The sequence below is a fragment of the Pristis pectinata genome, chromosome 4 (genome assembly GCF_009764475.1).
Source record: "Pristis pectinata isolate sPriPec2 chromosome 4, sPriPec2.1.pri, whole genome shotgun sequence".
NCBI lineage: Eukaryota > Metazoa > Chordata > Chondrichthyes > Rhinopristiformes > Pristidae > Pristis > Pristis pectinata.
The window spans coordinates 22,723,498-22,744,540 of NC_067408.1; the positions used below are offsets into that span (position 1 = coordinate 22,723,498).

At 39.5% G+C, this 21,043-nt stretch overlaps 1 protein-coding gene across 1 annotated transcript in view; it reads left to right on the plus strand.

The window, feature by feature from the left end:
* LOC127569175 (solute carrier family 22 member 5-like) overlaps nt 1-18,011 on the plus strand; it is a 46,495-nt gene extending 28,484 nt beyond the window's left edge. Inside the window, exons 5-10 of the mRNA XM_052013565.1 lie at nt 956-1,082; nt 2,971-3,071; nt 8,811-9,025; nt 12,757-12,939; nt 15,379-15,514; nt 17,885-18,011. Of these exons, the coding sequence (XP_051869525.1) occupies nt 956-1,082; nt 2,971-3,071; nt 8,811-9,025; nt 12,757-12,939; nt 15,379-15,514; nt 17,885-18,011 (889 nt within the window). The remainder of the gene's footprint in view (nt 1-955; nt 1,083-2,970; nt 3,072-8,810; nt 9,026-12,756; nt 12,940-15,378; nt 15,515-17,884) is intronic.
* Nucleotides 18,012-21,043: the final 3,032 nt, after the last annotated feature.

A 21,043-nucleotide genomic window follows, 5' to 3' on the forward strand; every position in this document is an offset into this window, starting at 1 on the left:
TAGCTATTATGGAGCACTTGAATTTCTAGCCATTTCTTTCTTGTCCCTACCATATGTATGTGACAGGATTCATCCCTGGCCAACAGCACAATATGATATACTGTGGCAAAAGCACATTCTACTGCCTTTGACAATTAAGTCAGTGGGATGAATTTCTGAGGTAAAGTACAATATATTAATGGTCCTATGAAGTGCCATATATTAATGGTACCATTTGGACATCAATTTCTTGGCAGTAATATCCTGAAATGTGTATTTTCACTCCTGTATAGTTTTCAGAAAGCTTTCCATTAATATTTTTCACCAGAGCTTCTTTTACAGTAATGGCTTAATTTCTTCCAATTTATTTCCAACAGAGTGCATTGCAATTTTAAGCATTATTAAAGTTTCTAATTGCTCACTTTTTCTTTATGCTTACCTACTTTAGACTTTGACTTGTTTTTATTTAGTTCATGTATTTCATCCTTCTTTCCCATGATACCCTCACTAAAATTGTTTTCCTTATGAATATCATCATCATTATTTTCTTTCTTCTTAACTTGCTGATTCTTTATGTTTTAAAAATGTCCTCTTTGCCTTCTCACTCTCCTGATTCACTATTCCTCTTCATATCTCTAGCACCCATCCAGTGCCTCGGTGAGAATATTTAAATTGTAGACATCTGTCAATAATGTTCACAATCTGAGATTTTACAAAGCTTGTCCAGAGTTAAAATCCACATTAGACACCATGGCAACACTTATGCAATCCCATGCTTTTGTAATTTTTTCATCTAAATTTGAATACAATTTAATGATATTAATTATTAAGGAGTATCTTAGTAGTAATTTCACAAGTCCTTTAGGGCTTTTGAAGATTTCATGACCTCCTACATTCAACCATTTTGAGACAGTGGCATTTGTATGTCAACTCAAAAGCTCAACATTTTCACTTCCTCCTTGTCATTTAATACTAGGTTTATTCCTGAATCTCCACGCTGGCTACTGTCTAAGGGAAGAGTAGAGGAGGCTGAATCAATAATTCGATATATGGCAAAGAAAAATGGTGTCACTCCACCAGCGATACTTTTCAGTGAGCTTGAGGTATTGAGACAATGGCATCTTTTTATTCTTATGTGGTCGTTCAGCCCTTGAATACAGAGTAAGATTTTTCTCTCAGTTATTTTCATTTTCCTTCTACTCAGAAGGTGTTTACTCTCTGATATGGTTTGGTTCCACAGGTGGGTCTGTCACGAACCAGCAAAAAAAGAAACACACTGAGCATGATTCAGTGTTAAAAACTATTTTATTAATTACTACTTATGATAATACGTAAAATAAAAGTAAAAATGTTAGTATGTTAGAATTCAAAAATGTTAAACCTTGAACGTTAACCCCAAAAACTAAACTCTTCGTGTGTGTGTGACAAAGTCCCAAACTCCAAGTTCAGGAATGGTTCTTAAAGTTCAGTTCCGCAAGCCATAAGGTGAAACATGAGCAAGGGCTTCTTCAACAACCACCGTTGTCTGAAGATAAGACGTAGATGTAGAGAAACAGAGAGAGAGTAAATACGAAATCCAAATGTTCCACGATGGAACCCAAACAACACTTCAGTGTTTACTCGGTAGTGACTTCCTCACCCCGAAAAGCATCTGAATCGTGGTCGTCCACACAAATACCTGTTTCCTTCTACAGGTCAGCAACAAAGTGAACTCCACCGGATTACTTCCAACTTCCATACATGGATTTCAGTGGCAGACACAGTTATTGTTTCTCATCCATCGATAGAGAACACTAGCAGGCTGGTGTCTCTCTCCCTTCTCTCTCTATCTCTCTCTCCTTCTTCTTCTTCTTCTTCAACAATGTCATTACGTCCTTTATCTTCTATTGACGTAAGCACGCCCCACACACACACACATACACACGCTCTCTATCTTAAAGGGACTTTCACTGAGTCCGTAACAGGTCCCACTTCCTTTGTTTTTTTTTCATATGTGCTCAGATGAGGAGTGTTCACCAGACTACTCAATCATTAAGAACTTCACAGCCAAGTCCAAATTTGACTTCACCCATAATCAAATGGATATACATTTTCGACTCAGGTTTCACTGCATAAAAATTAGGAATGAATATCCTGACAAATATACAGCTGTACTATTATCAACCATACAAGTAATAGATTGACATGAACTGTATGTCATAACTTCTCATTGGGTAAACTTATTTTAGGATCTTTTTATAATTAGTAGAAATTTGGAGATGGCCTTTGCCTTGTTCCATCAGTTCGTAAGATATACACTACATTAGGATAACTCTCAGATCATTGGCAAGATTGTTTCATTATTCCCTCTCCAATTTGTGCAGCCTTCTCGTGGGCTTTATACCATTAACCATTATTAGTGAAAGTGTGTAGAATAACTCTTGTTTGTAATAGGGAGGAAGTGAAAATGTTGAGCTTTTGAGTTGACATACAAATGTCACTGTCTCAAAATGTTTGAATGCAGGGGATCATGAAATCTCCAGAAAAGATAACCAACGGTGGACAGTAGAGTCCCCTACCGAAGCAGTCATTGTATTAAAAACTGTCCATTTTTACAAAAATTATAATTAAATTTAAAAGCACCATTTATGGAGTTAACACTATTAATCAAAGTTCAGATTTTGGATCTGTCCAGAATCGAATTTGAACTTAAATGTGGGAGAATATTCAGCTCATTTTATCAAGCCATAGAAATCATTGTGTTGAAATTCAATTTCCACTAGGTGGGAATTGCTAGCAGTTTGGGGAAGAGGAATGATTCTTATTTTTGGAAAGCAGTGAAACCTTTGCAAAGTATATACAACATTTCTAGATACCCCATATAAAAAGTCAGAACAAATTATGAATAATCAGTTTTCTGGATCATCCATGCCCAATATGCACCAAAAGATATGGAAAATAATAGACGTTTTCTGCTAAGCTGATGCAATATTGAATCCTTTTTTTTTCTAGCTCGAACATATAAAGAATAAAAAAGTAAAATCTGTTGCATTTACTCAATTGATGAAAACCTGTAATATCCGAGCCATCACAATCATTAACTTTCTGCTGTGGTAAGTATTAGAGTCAAGAAAAATACTCAATCATAATTATCTGAAAAAATCTGCTTTTAATATGTTCCGCAACTGCTTTAGTCTCTACATATTTTCCCACAGATTCAGTTGCGGGCCAATTTTGCTGAATTGAGTTATTTCCAATATTTTCTCTCTGAGCCAGCCAAGTATTAGTTAATTTCATACCCAAGAGACTCAAACAGCACTGAGGGCATGTAGCAACGTCAGAGGTAAATGAGACATTAAATGAAGCCCTATCGGCTGTCTCAGTAGAAAGTTAAAATACTAAATGCTAAAAAATAGCAAGCAATTCATTCCTTAGAAACAGATTAGATGGCCTTTGTCTCATTGTTGTTTGTGGGAGCTTACTGTGAGTAAATTGCCAGCACATTTTCTAAGAACATCAATCACTGTATAATAATTTTAATATCTTAAGATTATTAGTAATATATATACCACAAATTTTGATAAAAGTAAAAGACTGGCGATCCAGAAGTCCAGGTACAACCTATGGAAGCCCATCATGAGAGAGAAAAGGCAATTCCGTGTGAAGTTAGAGACCCAATGGGACGCACAACAACTGTGGCAGGGTTTGCATGCCATTACTTCCTATAAGGTGAAACCCAACAGCATAAATGACAAAGATGCTTCACTCCCAGATGAGCTCAATGCCTTTTATGCATGCTTTGAAAGGGACAATAAGTATTGGTATTGGTTTACTATTGTCACTTGTACCGAGATACAGTGAAAAGCTTTGTCTTACAAACCAATCGTACAGGTCAATTCATTACAGAGTGCGAATCCCCTACACCTACACCTGTGCGAATCCCCACAACATCTGGTGGCCTTGTTACCTCTGTCTCGGAGGCCAACATCAGAAAATCCTTCCAGAGGGTGAACCCTCGCAAGGCGTCAGGAGCCAACAGTGTACCGGCTAGGGTACTGAAAATCTGTGCCGACCAACTGGCTGCAGTGTTCAAGGACATCTTCAGCCTCTCACTGCTGCAGTCAGAGGTTCCCACCTGCTTCAAAAGGGCATCAATTATACCAGTGCCTAAGAAGAGCAGGGTGAGTTGCCTCAACGACTATTCCCATTAGCACTCCCATCTACTGTGATGAAGTGCTTTGAGAGGTTGGTCATGGCTAGAATTAACTCCTGCCTGAGCAAGGACCTGGATCCACTGCAATTTGCCTACTGGCACAACGGGCCTACAGCGGATGCAATCTCACTGGGCTCAGGAACACTGTTTATTGATTACAGCTTGGCGTTCAACACCATCAACCCCTCAGTACTAATCAACAAGCTTCAAACCCTGGGCATTTGTACTTCCCTTTGCAACTGGATCCTTGACTTCCTTATCGGGAGACCACAGTCAGTGCAGATCGGTAGTAGCATCTTCTCCTTGCTAACAATCAACACAGGCTCACCTCAAGGATGCGTGCTTAGCCCACTGCTCTACTCTCTCTGCACTCATGATTGTGTAGCTAGGCACAGCTCAAATGCCATCTATAAATTTGCCAATGCCACCACTGTTGACACAATCTCTGATGGCGATGAGGAGGCGTACAGGAGTGAGATAGATCAGCTGGTTGAGTGGAGTCACAATAACAACCTCGCACTCAACGTCAGCAAGACCAAGGAATTAATTGTGGACTTCAGGAAGGCGGAGTCAGAAGAACACACACCAGTCCTCATCGAGGGGTCAGCGGTGCAAAGGGTGAGCAGCTTCAAGTTCCTGGGCGTCAACACTGGGCCCATCACATTGATGCAATCACAAAGAAGGCACACCGGTGGCTCTACTTCATTAGGAGTTTGAGGAGATTTGGTATGCCACCAAAGTATCTTGCAAATTTCTACAGATGTATGGTGGAGAGCATTCTGACTGGTTGCATCACTGCCTGGTATGGAGGCCCTAATGTGCAGGATCACAAGAGGCTGCAGGGGGTTGTAGATTCAGCCAGCTCCATCATGGAAACAATGCTCCCCTCCAGTGGTGCCTCAAGAAGGCAGCATCTATTATTAAGGACCCTCACCACCTGGGACATGCCCTCTTCTTGTTACTACCATTGGGGAGGAGGTACAGGAGCCTGAAGACCCAGACTCAATGTTTCAGGAACAGTTTCTTCCCCTCCACCATCAGATTTCTGAACGGTCCATGAACTCATGAACACTACCTTGTTATTCCTCTTTTGCACTCTTTATTTATTTTTGTAACTTTTATGTTTTTATTTCTTGTGCTGCACTGCTGCCGCAAAACAACAAAATTTAACGGCATATGTCAGTGAAAATAAACCTGATTCTGATTCTGATTCTGATTCTCTGAAGTTGCATCCACAATGCTGTTCCAGGATTTAGACCCAGCAACAATGAAGGTGAATCTGCAAATGAAGGGGAAACTGCAGCTGCAGGGGTTTCCATGCAGCCGCTGCCCTTGGTGGGAGGTGCTGTCAAAGTAGCCAAGATGATTAACTGCTCTGCATTTTGTGATTGGCACACACTGCAACCTCTGCTGGAGTCAAAGAATGTTTAGGGTGGTGATTGGTGTGCCAAACAAGTCAGCTACTTTGTTCTAGTTGGTGTTGAGTTGTGAGAATGTTGTTGGAGTTGCACTCATCTGGGCAAATGAAGAGCTTTCTATCACACTTTTAATTTGTGCCTTGTAGATAGTGGTAAGACATTAGGGTTTCGAAGAATGAATCACAGTAGAATATAGTGCATCTGACCTGCTCTTGTAGAACAACATGTGTATGGCTGGTCCAGATGGGTTTATGGCTCATGATGACCCCAAGGATGTTCAATAGTAATGGTACTATATGTCAATGATAGGTGATTAAGTGCGATCTTGTTGAAGACAGGCATTATCTGGCACCTTCGTGGTGCAAGAGTTATTTGCCATGTATCGGATGGCCTGAATGTTGTCTAGCTCTTACTGCATGCAAGCATAAACTATTTCATTTGCTGAGGAGTTGCAAATGAAATTGAATGTTATGCAATCATCAGTAGACATTCACATTTCTGACTTTTACAATGAAAGGCAAGTCATTGAAGCAAGTGAAGGTGGTTGGCCAAGGACACTCCCATGAGAAAATTATACTGTAATATCCTGGGACTGGAATGATTGATCACCAGTAATCACACCAAAATTCCTTTATGAAAGGTACAACTTCAACCTTAATGTCACAGATTTCAGTTTCACCAGGGCTCAATGGCATAATTGGTTGAATCCTGCCTTGTGACTTTAAACTTCACCTCTGGAATTTGTCTCTTTGATCCATGGTATCCATGAGGTCTGTGGCTGGATGGTTCGGATGAAACTGAAACTAGACATCAATGAGCAGGTTATTTATGAGGAGGTACCAGTTGATAGGTGCTTATATTTAGATAACTATGTATCTCAAGGATTTCATCTTTTTAAAAAATTACTCACTATGTTTGTAATGCATTACAAGTAGTTTTCAAAAATCTCTGGCAAATACGTGGTTTCAAGCTGCTGTATGTGTATGTGACAGAGTTCTCACTGTTGGGATTCTTATACAAAATCATTCACTAAAGGGTCCATCTGCATTGTGGTCTCCAATTGCACTAGTGCCTACACAAATTCATGATGAAATTCCATCCACCTCTGCTTATTTCTCTTCTGAATCTATGCTAAGTTTACTATCCCCTTGCCAAGCTAATCAAAGTTGTATGAGACAAAAGACAGGGTTTGAAGTGGGATGTTGAATTAAAGGGACAGGCAATGTCTGTTTGGTTTCACCAATGTAGAGAAGATAACATTGTGAGCACCAAATGCTATAAGCTAACTTGGAAGCAATACAAGTTAATTACTACCTCAATGAAATAGTGTTTAGGTTGCTGTATGGTGGGAAGAGGTAAAAGGGCAGGCACTGCATTTCCTGTGACTACATGGGGAGGTGCTTTAAGGAGCATGGGTGTTGGTTGAGATGGAAGATTGAATCAGGAAATCACAGAGGGAAGGGTGCCTTTGGAATACTGAAAGCGGAGGGGAAGGTGTAGTCTGATGCTTCCATCATATTAAAAGTGGTGGAAGTTGCAGAAGAGGAACCATTGAATGTGAAGGCGGTCAGGTGGAAGTGGAGGACGAGAGGAAACCTCTTTCTGTAATGGTTGTGAAGAGAGGAGATGCGAGCAGAAGTACAGGGATAGAACAAATGTGGTTGAGAGCCCTCACACTGTGTCTGATGTAGAAGTAAGACAGCTTGGCAGTGCTGGTGTGGAAGGTGATATCATCATAAAAGATATGACAGAGGCAGAAAAAACAGGGGAATGGAATGGTGTCCCTAGAGGAAGCAGATGGAAGAAGGCATAGTCAAGATAGCTGTGGTAATCTGTGGGCTTGTAATGTGTCCCCTGAGAAGGGGAAAGGAAGCTGAGAAAGAGGAAGGGTCAGATGGACCATGTGCAAATGAGAGCAGTGTGGAAGTTGATAGTAAAAATGATGCAATATCAAGTTCTCTACAAGAGCAGGTAGCAGCATTCTTATAGCCATCATTGTAGCAGAATAAGAGGTGAGGGAGGGAGCCTGAGTAGGACTGAAATCAAGATTGTTCATCATTTTTATGGAATACCGTGGATGCTTCCTGAGCTGCACAGTATCTTCAGCATTTTATTTTATCTGCAGATTTTCACAATCTGCATTACTTCATAGCTCACAATTCCAGGACTATTTCTTTTCTCTCTCTTTTCATTCATTTCCTTCTGTTCATACAATCTCTAGACAGATCAGATGAGATTAAGGAGCCTTCGTCACCATCTCTCAGTTGACACCACCACTATTCTCTTTCTTCCCCCCACAACACCTTTCACTACAACTTAAAAATGTTTGATTTCTATATTTTCATCATTCTGATGAAAGGCCATCAATTTGAAGCATTATCTCTGTTTTTCCTCCACGTAACCTGCCTGAACTGCTGAGTCGAGCATTTTCTGTTTTATTTCTGATTTCCAGCATCTGCATTTGCATTTTCTCCCCAGAATTGATGTAAATAGAAGGAGGTGAATGAAAACAGAGGAGAGAAAAAAAAATCCTTTAATTGTGAGATATGAAGTCCTGCAGATGGTGGAAATCTGGAGATAAAACAGACTACCTCAAGCATCTGAAGTCCTCCTGCACCACACACTGTGGTGATCACTCTCTTTGAGGCCACGCTTTTTAATCTCCTTCTAACTATTCTATGTATTTTCTATGCTTCTACCCATGCCACCAGTACCATTATAGCCACAGCCTCTGGCTGTTCATCTTCCACCCTATCCCCATGGTGCATCCCGATGGTTCTGCAGTTACTCTGTAATTTAGTTGACTCTGGTTACATCCCATTCCAGAATTGCACCTGCCATCACAAAATCGGTCTGTGCTCTTAATTTGATTCCATTTCACTATTGTTCTCATGACTTTCATAACTTTCCTCATACAGCTGAGCCACCCATGATATTTTGGTCATGGCTCTGATTGCACTCTCCACATACCACAAGATGCACATTCTATGGGTCTAAAGTGCCTGCTGTACCTCTATTTACATGAAATTAATTCTAAAGATCTAAACAAAACATTAGAAATGTGCTTAATAATTAGTGAATGTGACTGAAATAATGCTGCAAAATCCACACATCAGCAACTTCTATGGACAACATGAAATCAAATGAAAGAAAATCCAAGAAATGAAGTAGGGAGAATATAAAAATATGTTTTACAAGAAGTATTGAACTTTTTTTTGCAGGATGATTATAGCAATGGGATACTACTGTCTGACTTTGAACGTATCCAGTCTCCATGGTGATGATTATCTGAATTGTTTCCTCTTTGCTGCCTCAGAGATTCCGGCCAGCATAGCAACATGGCTTCTCCTCTGGAAATGTTCCCGCAGGTTCAGCCTTTCAGGCATTCTTTTTCTTAGCGGAAGTGTCCTGCTCTTCACACAGCTCATTCCATCAAGTAAATTTTACGGTGCTTCTAGATTGATCCTAGTGTGATATTTGTTAACAAGCATTTTAAAGCAATATTCCATGATAAGTTGAAATATACAGATGGTGTAATTCTGAAGCGGTTTTAGCATGCTGGCACAATATGCCAAGGACATTAAAATTCTCACCATTCTTTTTCACCAATCAACTTCACTGATTTTAATAGTGATATGATGATGAGATGCTGGACCAAATTTTAACCAGTGGATGTGTGGGTAGGAGTCAAGATGATGGTTGCTGCCCTGCCCACATTCCTATGAACGCCATGGATGAGCAATAGAAAGTTAGCACATTCTGACAGGAGATATGTTTAAACTGAAAACTTAGTCATATGATATTAATATACCATTCTTGTTCTGAGCTGGTTGTCCATTCCCTACACTTCTAAAAAAATACATGCAGGTAGATCAACTAAAGTATATCTGGATAGGATAGCTATGTCTCATGTTGATTTTTTATCATCCACACACTGAGATTATGACCATTATTGTATAGCACATTATAACTTTCCTGTATAAATTAATGCACTCAAATTCACTCCCACTCCACCAATTATGGCATCTGTAGGCTTTTTTTTGTTGCTGTCTATTAAAGCAAATAACAGATAGGGTTACCAAGAAAAGAAACTTCATTGAAGGCCTCATTAAATGGTCAACCAGCAGCAGAATCTCATACAACAATGCACCAAAAGTTACATTACATGTTCCACTTAGTTCTTAAAGATGCAATAACATTACATTGCTTCCCCTTTTAAAAAATAATAAACCCATACAAACCAACTGGGTAGAAAAAATTATAGATCAGTTAACTATTTACTTACAAACTTAATAAAAGTAACTAATTACTTACAGATATAAATAACCAAATAGATTTGTAGAAATGAAGCTTTGACTAATACTGAATATTCCTGAAATATGCACTTTAGATAATGACTTCCAGTGGATCAGTTTTCCACATATTTTTTATGTAGATCTGGTCTGCAACTGTTACCTCAAACAGTATGGTACATGTTCTAAATATCAGCTGCTAACATGAAAAATAAAACTTGACATAAGCTAATAATTATCATTAACCACTACAGTACTTACAATTATACATTGTACTTGCTACATTACTGGATACCGTGAACTCAGTCATAAGAAATCCTATTTTTGTTGCTTCTTAAGTCCGTCAACCTTTGTGCCTCCGCTTTCACACTGTCTTGTATCCAGTCTTCTGCTCTGACTTTGTGTAGACAACAGACTTTTCATCTTTTGTATCTTGTAACTTGGAAATATGCCAAATTGTTAACATAGATTGTGAATAGCTGGGGTCCAAGCACCGACCCCTGTGGTACCCCATTATCACACCCTACCCACCTGAGAAAGACTATTTATTTTATGGAAAACCTTCTGAAATGTAAATGCACTGCATGCACCGGTTCCTCCTTAAACATGAGATTTCTTTTTTAGTTACATGCACATCAAAACACACAGTGAAATGCATCTTTTTGTGTAGAGTGTTCTGGGGGCAGCCCGTAAGTGTCGCCATGCTACCAGCGCCAACATAGCATGCCCACAACTTCCTAACCCATACGCCTTTGGAATGTGTGAGGAAACCGGAGCACCTGGAGGAAACCCACACAGACACGGGGAGAACGTACAAACTCCTCGCAGACAGCAGCAGGAATTGAACCCGGGTCATTGGCACTGTAATAGCATTACGCTAAGCACTACAGTATCATGCCACTCTCCTTATCTACTCCCCTGGTTACATCCTCAAAGAACTCCAATAGATCAGTCAAGTATAATATCCATTTCATAGATCTTTTCTATAGATTACAGCATTTTCCCTTCTGCTGAAATTAGGCCAACAGGTCAGTAGTTTGACCAAAAAAAACTGCAGATGCTGAATTCTGCAACAAAAATGGAAAATGCTGGAAACACTCAGTGGGGCAGACAGTATCTCTGGAAAGGAAAACAGAGTTAAGGATTCAGTGACCTAATTCCCAGTTTTCTATCTCCCTCCTTTCTATAATAATGGGGTCATATTTGCTATCCTGTAGTTTGCAGGAACCATTCCAGAATTTATAGAACGTTGAAAGATGAAAGAACCTCTTTCAAAACTCTGTGATGTGTAGATTATCAGGTCCTCGCAATTTATTGACTTTCAGTTTAACCATCTTCTCCAAGACAGGAACTGTATTTTAACTAATTCTACTTTCCTTCAGTTACTCATTCTTATTTGACACTTGGATCCATAGTATTTCTGGCAGTTTTTTTGTGTCTTCTTTTGCGATGACAAAGTATTTATGTAATTTCTCTGCTATTTCCTTATTACCCATGTAAATTCTTCTGCCATGTTTACTCTTGCCAGCCTTGTCCATTTTTCATACCTGTAGTTTTTCCTACCTCTTCATTCTGTCATTGGCATTTAGGCCTCTTCTGCCTCAAAGCTCTTACTTTGGAGTTTATTCAGTAAACTATTCCGCCTCTCTACTTTTCTCTCTTCCTTTAAAACCTTCTTTAAAACTATCTTGCTTGACTATTAGTTTTCCTAATATTATAGAATCATAGAGCACAGAAACAGGCTCTTTAGCCCACCATGTCCATGCTGTCCATCAAGTATCTATTTATACTAACATCATTTACCAGCTCTTGCTCCATAGCCTTATATGCACTCACAAATCAAGGGCTCGTCTAGATACTTCTTGAATGTTATGAGATTACTTACCGCCATCACCCATGAAGCCAGTGTGTTCCAGTTTTCAACCACAGATCTCCTTTATATACTTATAAAATGCTTTAGGATTTTCCTTAATCTTCTCAGCCAGTGATATTTTATGCCCCCTCCTTGTCTTCCTAATTTCTATTTTAAGTTCCCCCCACCCCAACACTTGCTATGCTCCTAAAGGGGCTCCCCAACACTTGCTATACTCCTAAAGGGGCTACCCCATTTTCAGTTCTCAATATCTTTATCTAGCCCACAATATCCCTTGACATCCAAGGTTCCTTGGATTTGCTGTCCATACCTTTCACCCTTTTGGAAACACCTTCCCCCTGAACTCTCATTAATTCACTTTTGAATGACTCCCACTTGTCTGATGAAGACCTACCTGCAAGCAACTGCTCTGAGTCTACCTTTGCCAGATTTTGTCTTACAACATTGTAATGGCTTTCCCCCAATTCAGGACCTTAATTTCCAGACCATCCATATCCCTTTCCATAACTACCTTGAAACCTACAAAGTACTAATCACTATCTCCAAAATGCTCAATGTCTCTTTCAACAGCTCAGTGTCTATTTTCCCATCTGCCTCTCTTTGTCAACTTAGAGCTCCTTTGTCTCTACCAAAGGTGCTATATAAATTTGTGTTTTTGCAATTATTATTGTTGTTGTTGAAGAAATGAGCTGCTGCTGTTTACTGCACCTCACTTATGTTGGCCAAAATATTTAATGACAATTTTGGAAATATATTTTATAATGTGTATCTTCAGCACAGGATCTCAGTCACCAGAAACCTACATCTAGAGCTTTTCATTCTTTACATTAATTTTAATGTCAAAGGAAAGACACCAGAGCTTCTCAATATTTACTCTTTGGCTCTAACATGTATTGGGGAAAATTAGCCCATGTGTCCAGCATGTGGACAGATCTATACTTCCAGTCACTTGCAGACCAGACCATCTTCTACCCAGTCTACAGCTATTTCTTCTTTTTCTAGATCTCTCAACACTTACTATGGTGCTGGTATTGATTGGAAAATTAGGAAATACATGTGCCTTTTTCATGGTTTATGTCTACACTGCCGAACTGTATCCTACCCCAATGAGAAACACAGGCGTCGGAGTGAATTCAATGGCCTCCAGGCTCGGCAGTATCATTTCGCCTTTCGTTATTTTGCTAGGTGAGGTAACAATTAATTCTCATTGTACTGATAGAATGTAAGAATTTTGTAAAACCCTTTTCTTTGCAGCATGGTCTTTAAGCAGAATTAAAGATTTCACTGTGTTTAAAATTTTGTAGCCTGGATGAGTCTGACAATGAACTTCAGAGCAACAGTGACCTTCACTTCCTTTGTTAGAGGGATCTAGACATGGGTGCATGACTGGTGTTCTCCCCTCAGACACTGGCTATGAGATGTTACAGTCCCACTTCCAGTTTTTGAGTTTTTGATGTATTTAAGTACCACATTTCTGATCGTTGGTGTGGTGAGAGGACTCTGAAGCACAAGACTGCTCCTTGGTTTGACCATCGTGGCCATTTATTAGAGATTACAGTCAAGGGAGTATTGTAACCTGGATGGCTACCTTTCTGCTTCAAACTAGACAGGGACCAATCAAAATCCCTTGGTAAGCTCGAGGCCTTCCTTGATTAGCGAGCACTAAGGGGAATGAAGGGCAGTATCAGGAAGAGTACTTGATTTGATCAGTCTTCACTGTTCAGAAAGCATCCCTCATTTGTGTGCTGCTTGATCCAATTTCTATAAAAGATTGTAAATAAAAATCAGGGTCTTTCAGGTTGATTCTCAAAGTTGACAGTTTTCATTCTGAGTTCCTGTGTATCTATTGTGTAATGCACACAGGACCGAGGCACACAGAGACACCATTTCTAGTTTTTTTTTTCATTTAAATTTGGGTAGCCTGTGCCATCCATGCTTAAGGAAGCAGACTTCTGGCACACCTGAGGGGCCTTCTTCTGCACAACTTTACAAAGGACTTGATTGAGTATGTCACAGGCTGTTGCAGATACACAAGTCAGTCCCTTATACTCTCCTTCAGCCCTCCCACCCCCTTTATACAAACTCCCACTGTTCCCCAAGCTCATGATCTTCACCCAATTTCAACCACCCACCAATCACTTGATTGGAACCCACAGCAATCAATCACCATACATCCCATCCCTCCAACCCCCAATGATCACTGACGGCTGACTGCTTCCCAATTCTGATCTAGGATCCTGTCCCTGCACCTCTATCCTATGATCTCCTGGGCCCCAATCCTAGATATACCTAATTTCCCTTGCGTAATTTTTACCAGTGCATCTGTGTGAAGGGAAGTTCTTGTGCCAATGCTTTGGGCCACAGGTGCCACTGAATTTCCAAGCAATGGGCCACAATCAAAGGTGTTATTGCCGGAACATGGTCATTGCCATAAAACAATCATTTAGGCACTGAGGTGCAGTGAAATTCCAAGCCCTTTGGTTTTATTTGGAATTGATTGGAAGTGCCCCTTTTAAAATGTAAAGCCATCCTAATTGGTAGCTTAGAGAGTAAACAAACCCTTAGCATCTGTAGTGGAAACTGATATAAAAAATAACTAGTTCATTTCAACATGACGTACCGTTTGCACATTGGCTCTCTAATTAGTTGGTTCTCTGTTGAGTTCATGTTTGTCAGGTCCCAAATGACAGGTACTTGTGCCTTTCCCACAGCAAATGGTACATGAGTATCCTTATAACATCCCAGTTTCCCTTGGTAACCCTTCCTAAATAATGAATTGAAATAGGTAATTTTCTAATCCAAAGTGTGATTTTCAAAATGAAAAGATCACAACTAAAGGTTCAGAGATTTCCTCATGACTTATTTACCTGTGAAGGGAGCTGTTGTTCATACTATGTGTCTACCATACAGAAACTCTTCCTGATTGGATTATTACTTCACAGAATAGTGTGCTACTTGGCTTTGATGCATTGAAGAGTGAAGATTCTGTGACCTATTTGAGGATTAAAATAATGCATAATATATCACATTAAGTGGAGATGTGAACTGCTGAGACCATTTTAGGAATTGAAAAATGCAAAGGTGTTTTAGTTGTAGATCAGTACTTGAGTAAATACTAAAAGAAGGAGTGGTAGAATCTGTGCACATGCTCTCAGTTTGTTTCAAATTAAAAACACGGCAATGAATGCATTTGCTCAGGATGCAAGGCATTCTGCAATAAAAACAAAATATCTCAAATTGGTATGTCAATGTCTTAATGGATTGCAATAATAAAACAAGAAAGGTTTTGTCTTTATTTTTTGTAATTATTTTCTAATTATCCGCTAACATGGGGTGGGGGTATTATATTGCATTCTTGGAAATTACAAAGAAATACCAAATTAATTCTAGTTCTAGTCTCAAACGGGTGATTGAAAAGAGTTCCCCACCTCATCTCCTCACAGAGAAGAGATAAGGAGCCAGATCAGGAACACTGAAACTAAACCAAATTGGAAGTGACTTGAATATACATGTAGTGGAAATACATTTGAGTGCATTCTGGCCTCTTTTACATGAAGTCCCTATGCTTGTTATATTTATTTGCTGAATTTCACTTTAAAGTAAATGTACACTTTATTTTGACAGATGTTTATCAAGAGAATCTGTCGTTGATTGTGATGGGGGTGTTGACAATATTCTCAGCATTTATCGTTTTGTTTCTGCCAGAAACACTTAGTGCTCCTCTCCCAGATACCATTGACCAAATGCAAAAAATTAAGTGGTAAGTATGTATAGTCCTAATGGTTCAATCTTTTAATAAAAAACCTTCTGCCCTAAATGACAGTGGCTTTAATGTATAAAGTGCTTCAGGTCTGTTTATAGAGGAGACAAAGGGGTAGAGTTCATCCTCTCTAAGCAGTCATGGAAAGCCTGGGGAGAGAGCTTCCATCATTTTCTGTTTCTGATTTTAAGCATCTGTAGAGTTCAGGGGCAATACAATGGCACAGCTAGTAGAGCTGATGCTTTCCAGCTCCAATGACCTGGATTTGATCCTGACCTCTGGTTCTGTCTGTGTGGAGTTTGCACATTCTTCCAATGGCATCATTAATTTTCTCTCAGTGCTCTGGTTTCCTCCCACACCCCAAAAATGTGCAGGGTGGTAAATTAGTTAGCTACTATAAATTGCCCCTAGTAGGTAGATGAGTGGTGGACTTTACTCTTGCAGGTTAAGGTAAAGTGTTTCTGCAAGACTGTTCAGTAAGGAGGTCCAGAATTTACAGAAGTGACATCAAAGTAACAGAAGTAAATTTTCATGTCAGGATGGTAAATGACTTGGACAGGAACTAGCAGATAGTGGAATAACCTTGAGGCAGATGCCCTTGTCTTCCTTAGTGGTGGAGGTCACAGATTTAGCACAGTAGTCTTGGTGAGTAAAGACAGCACATAATGCACATATTATACACTACAGCCACAGTGTGATGATGACGGAAGGAGTGAATAAATAGAGTGGTAGATGGGGTGCTGATCCTGCAGGCCAGCTGTTCCTTGGAAGGTGCTGAGCATCTTGGAGAAGTTGCACTCATCAAGGCAAGTATGGGATAGAGAATAACACTTCTGACGTAGATGATGGAGAGGCTTACATGTCAGAAGATGGTCATTTGCCATCTGGTGCCAAGCTTCAGATCTCTTGTGGTTATAGTCTTTATGTAAATGTTGCAAGGATATTTATCAGTGGTAGTGCCAGTGAATGTCAAGAATAGATGTTTGTCCCTGTCTTGTTGGAGATGGCCATTGCATGATATGAAATTTACTTGCCGCTTGTCACCCCATACCTAAATGTTGGCTTGAATTTGCTCTGTTCAGGAATGTGCTGTTTTAGTTTTTGATGATGTTGTAAACTGGGCAATCATTGGTAAATGTCCTGAGTTCTAACCTAGTGATAATAGGTCATTCATGAGACAGTTGAAGATCATTGGATGTTGGGATACTGTCGAGGGAACTTCAGCAGTGATTTGATTTATTTCATTTATTTATTTCATAAGGTGAAGAAACAAAACATGGTGGTCAGTTAAGTCAAGAAACAATATCCAACTGCAAAGAATATGTTAAAACAGAATTATGTTTAAAAGTAGCTACTGTGAAAGTCTGGATTCATTTTAGATTATGGTGTTATGTTTGAAGCAGATGGATAAATGGGGACAGAGCAAGTACATTAAATTAATCAAGAAAATGCAAATGAAATATGGTACTTGAAATAAGTTATGGACAGAACATTGATTAAAAAAGAGGAAACAAAGGAGGGGATGAAATATCAAAAGGTCTATTTTGCCAAAACAAGACACTTGTAACAAATACAAGATAATTATTACAAGGATGTTCCAAGAATGAGACAGCAAACAAGGATAATATGGAATAGCTGAATCTGCAAAAGAAGAAACAGGGCTAATATTAAAACATACAGTGTATAATTGAAATGACAAAGGATATTAGCTACCTTGTAAGATCAAAGAAAAAAGTTGCTTAGAAATGTTGAGTCAGAGGAGAGAGAGCCTATAAGGGTGGTGGAAACAGATTCAGTCAGAGCTTTCCAAAGGAAATTGAATTTGCAGAGCTACAGGAAAAGAACAGGGGAATGGATCTCACAGGATTGTTCTAGAAAAACAGCATGGACTCATTTGGTTGAATGACCTTTTATGATGCTTTAATTCTACTTGGATTAAAAAAAATCAAAACACCAAAAATCTGAATGTCACGTGATTGAATGGTATCAGTAAAAATTAAGCTTCTTGGGCATTTGCTTACATCAGTTTTTAATGTTATAACTACACCACATAGAAAACAGTACCAGACTGTCTCATTATTTGTTTTTTAAAGTATTTTCTTCTCAGTGATTTGACTGTATAATTCTCTCAAGTAGTGCATGGGAAAGTTTGGTGAACCCCTGTGTGTCGGTAACCCACATGCTAGCAATCTGTGGCACAGTAATGCATTGTTGAAATTGCACATCTCATGATGATAATGCCTGGCACTAGAATTTTTTGAATTAAAACTAACCTTATTTGAAATAAATGACTATATCTGGCCAGTATAACAAGAAGAAGTTTAAGTTTATATCCATTCTTTATGACAGATTTTCTTTATTCAAATGTAGGTTCAACAGCACAAGACGTGCTCGCTCTAATTCAGGTAAAAATGAAACAATGAGAAAAACCAATACGGTGATCCTTCATGAGGAAGTACTTTTGACCACAGATCTTCAGCAGCAGACAATGAACTGAAGATTTCATTGCGACTTGGGTCATAGCTTGGCAGATTCTTCTGTTAAAACATAGAGTGAAAATGGGGGACCACTCTAAAATGCTCAGATCATCTGTTTGGGATAGGGTTTGATGATTCTTACAAAGTTTTAACCCAATATATTTACTGGACTTTTTCTTCAAGACATTTTGAAGAAAAATATTTGAATTCTTTTAGCTTTCTTGGATCGAATTACCTTATATTCATTGGATATTTTCCTCTTCGTGGAGAAATTTGTTAAATGCAATGAACCAAACTATAACATCTACCCAGTGCAGTGGTTTCTTCAATTAATGTTACCTACTATCCCCTCTTGTTTCTGCTATACTCCTCCAGCTTTGATCCAAATTCCTCTTCTGCTTTAAAGTTCAAAACAGATCATATTAGTAACCTACTTTAATTTATCCCCCTACAAGATTTGGATGTTATTGGCAATGCCAGCATTTATTGTCCATCCTTCAAGGCCCCTATATTGAGGAAGCAGTTAAAAGTCAAAGAAACTGATGTGCTTGAAATCATATTAAAGCCACACCAAAAATGGTATATTTCTTTCCACAAAGGACATAAATCACTCAACAGGTTTTTGCAATAATCTAGTAGTTTCATGATAGGCATTGCTTGCAATTCAAGACTTTTGAATTACTTGAATTTAAGTTCCTCAACTACTGCAGTGGGATTTTAACTCATATCACTGAATCAATGGTTCAGACCTTTGGATGCTCACAAGAAAACTTAGCTACTGTCTTATATCATTAAAGCAATAGATCCTTCAGCCTGTTAAGCCTGTTTCACCATTCAGTTGTATCTTTGCTGACCTGTACTGTGGCTGGAAGGCTGTTGCCAGTGGAATTTCACAGGGCTCAGTATTCAGTTCCTTCCCTTACTGTTGTCTTATATAAAAGAATTAGACTTAAATTACAAAGAGTTTGTACATAATACAAAAACTGCTTTGTATTTAACAGAAAGGAAGAATATTTTGCAGTATAGGAAGGTATAGGTGGTGTGATCAGTAGTGAAAAACAGTGGCGAATGGAATGTTGTTCAAAGCAGTGTAAGGTAATGCATCTGAGGAGGTGCAGCAAGGCAAGGGAATGGACAGGAAATGGAAGGATGTCAAGCGATAAGAAGGAATTGAGGTGCCACAGAGTGTCCATCCAGAGAGTTTTAAAGGTTGCCAGATCAAAAAGTTGTTTAAAAAGGAAAATGGGATGCTTGTATGGAGTTTTTACCTTTTCCCTGTGACTATATGGGTTTTGCTCATATGCTCCAATTTCCTTCCATATCCCAAAGATGCACTGGTTGGTAGGTTAATAGGCTACTGTAGATTTACCCTGCTGTAGGCATGTGGGAGGAGAATCAGGGTTTGTTGATGGGCTTGTGAGAGACAAAATGTTACACAGAAAAAAATGGGGAAATAGGATTGCTTTTGAGAGCCAGTTTAGATTCAGTTCTCCTTCTGTATTGTATGAAAATAAGAGAAACTGTACACAACTCTAGTTAGACCACAACTTGAGAACTGTGTATGGATCTGATTACTACTTCACAAGGATGATGTGATTGCAGTGGAGTGCATGCAATTGCACTGAAAAAACTTACTGCCTGCTGAACCTTATTCATGTGCATTCTTTCCAAGTTATAACAATGTCCTCCCGCAGTAGAACTCGAAGTAAAGGAGCCATTGGGAGGTAGTGACCATAACATGATAAGTTTTTATCTGCAATTGGAGAGGGAAAAGGGCAAATCAGAAGGGTCAATTTTGCAGTTGAACAAAGGAGACTATGGAGCCATGAGGGAGGAGCTGGCTAAAGTTAACTGGGCGGGCATCCTAGCAGAATTGTCAGTGGAACAGCAATGGCAGGTATTCTTGGGAATAATGCACAAGGTGCAGGATCAGTTTATTCCCCAGAGAAGGAAAGACTCAAAGAGGGGAAAGGGGCCACCGTGGCTGACAAAGGAAGTCAGAGATAGCATTGTGTTAAAAAGGAAGAAGTATGGCAGAGCCAAGCTGAGTGAGAAGATAGAAGATTGGGAAATTTTTAAGGTGCAGCAGAATTTAACTAAAAAGGTAATTCGGGAAGAAAAAATGAGGTACGAAGGCAAGCTAGCCAGGAATATTAAGGAGGATAGCAAAAGCTTTTTTAGGTATGTGAAGGGAAAGAAGTTAGTTAGGAACAATGTTGGGCCCTTGAAGACCGAATCGGATGAAATTATTACGGGAAACAGGGAGGTGGCAGTCGAATTTAATAAGTACTTTGGATCTGTCTTCACGGGGGAAGATGTAAGAAATCTCCCAGAGGTAATGATGGACAAAAGGCAGAGGGTGACAGAGGAACTGAAGTGGATTGACATTAGGAAAGAAATGGTGATGGGTAGACTAATGGGGCTGAAGACTGACAAATCCCCAGGTCCAGATGGTCTGCATCCCAGGGTACTAAAGGAGGTGGCTCTAGAAATTGTGGATGCACTGGTGATCATTTTCCGATGTTCCTTAGATTCGGGGTCAGTTCCTGAGGATTGGAGAATGGCTAATGTTATCCCACTTTTTAAGAAAGGAGAGAGGGAGAAATCGGGGAACTATCATCCAGTTGGCCTAACATCTGTGGTGGGGAAGATGCTAGAGTCCATTATTAAGGATGAAATAGCGGCATATTTGGATAGCAATGATAGGATTGGGTCGAGTCAACATGGATTTACCAAGGGCAAATCATGCTTGACTAATCTACTGGAGTTTTTTGAGGGTGTAACCAGGAAAATAGACGAGGGAGATTCAGTGGATGTTGTATACCTCGACTTTCAGAAGGCATTTGATAAAGTGCTGCACAGGAGATTGGTGGGTAAAATTAGGGCTCATGGAATTGGGGGGTGGGTATTAACATGGATAGAAAACTGGTTGGCGGATAGGAAACAAAGGGTAGGGGTGAATGGATGTTTCTCAGAATGGCAGGCCGTGACTAGTGGGGTGCCACAGGGCTCGGTGCTGGGACTGCAGCTGTTTACGATCTATGTTGATGAT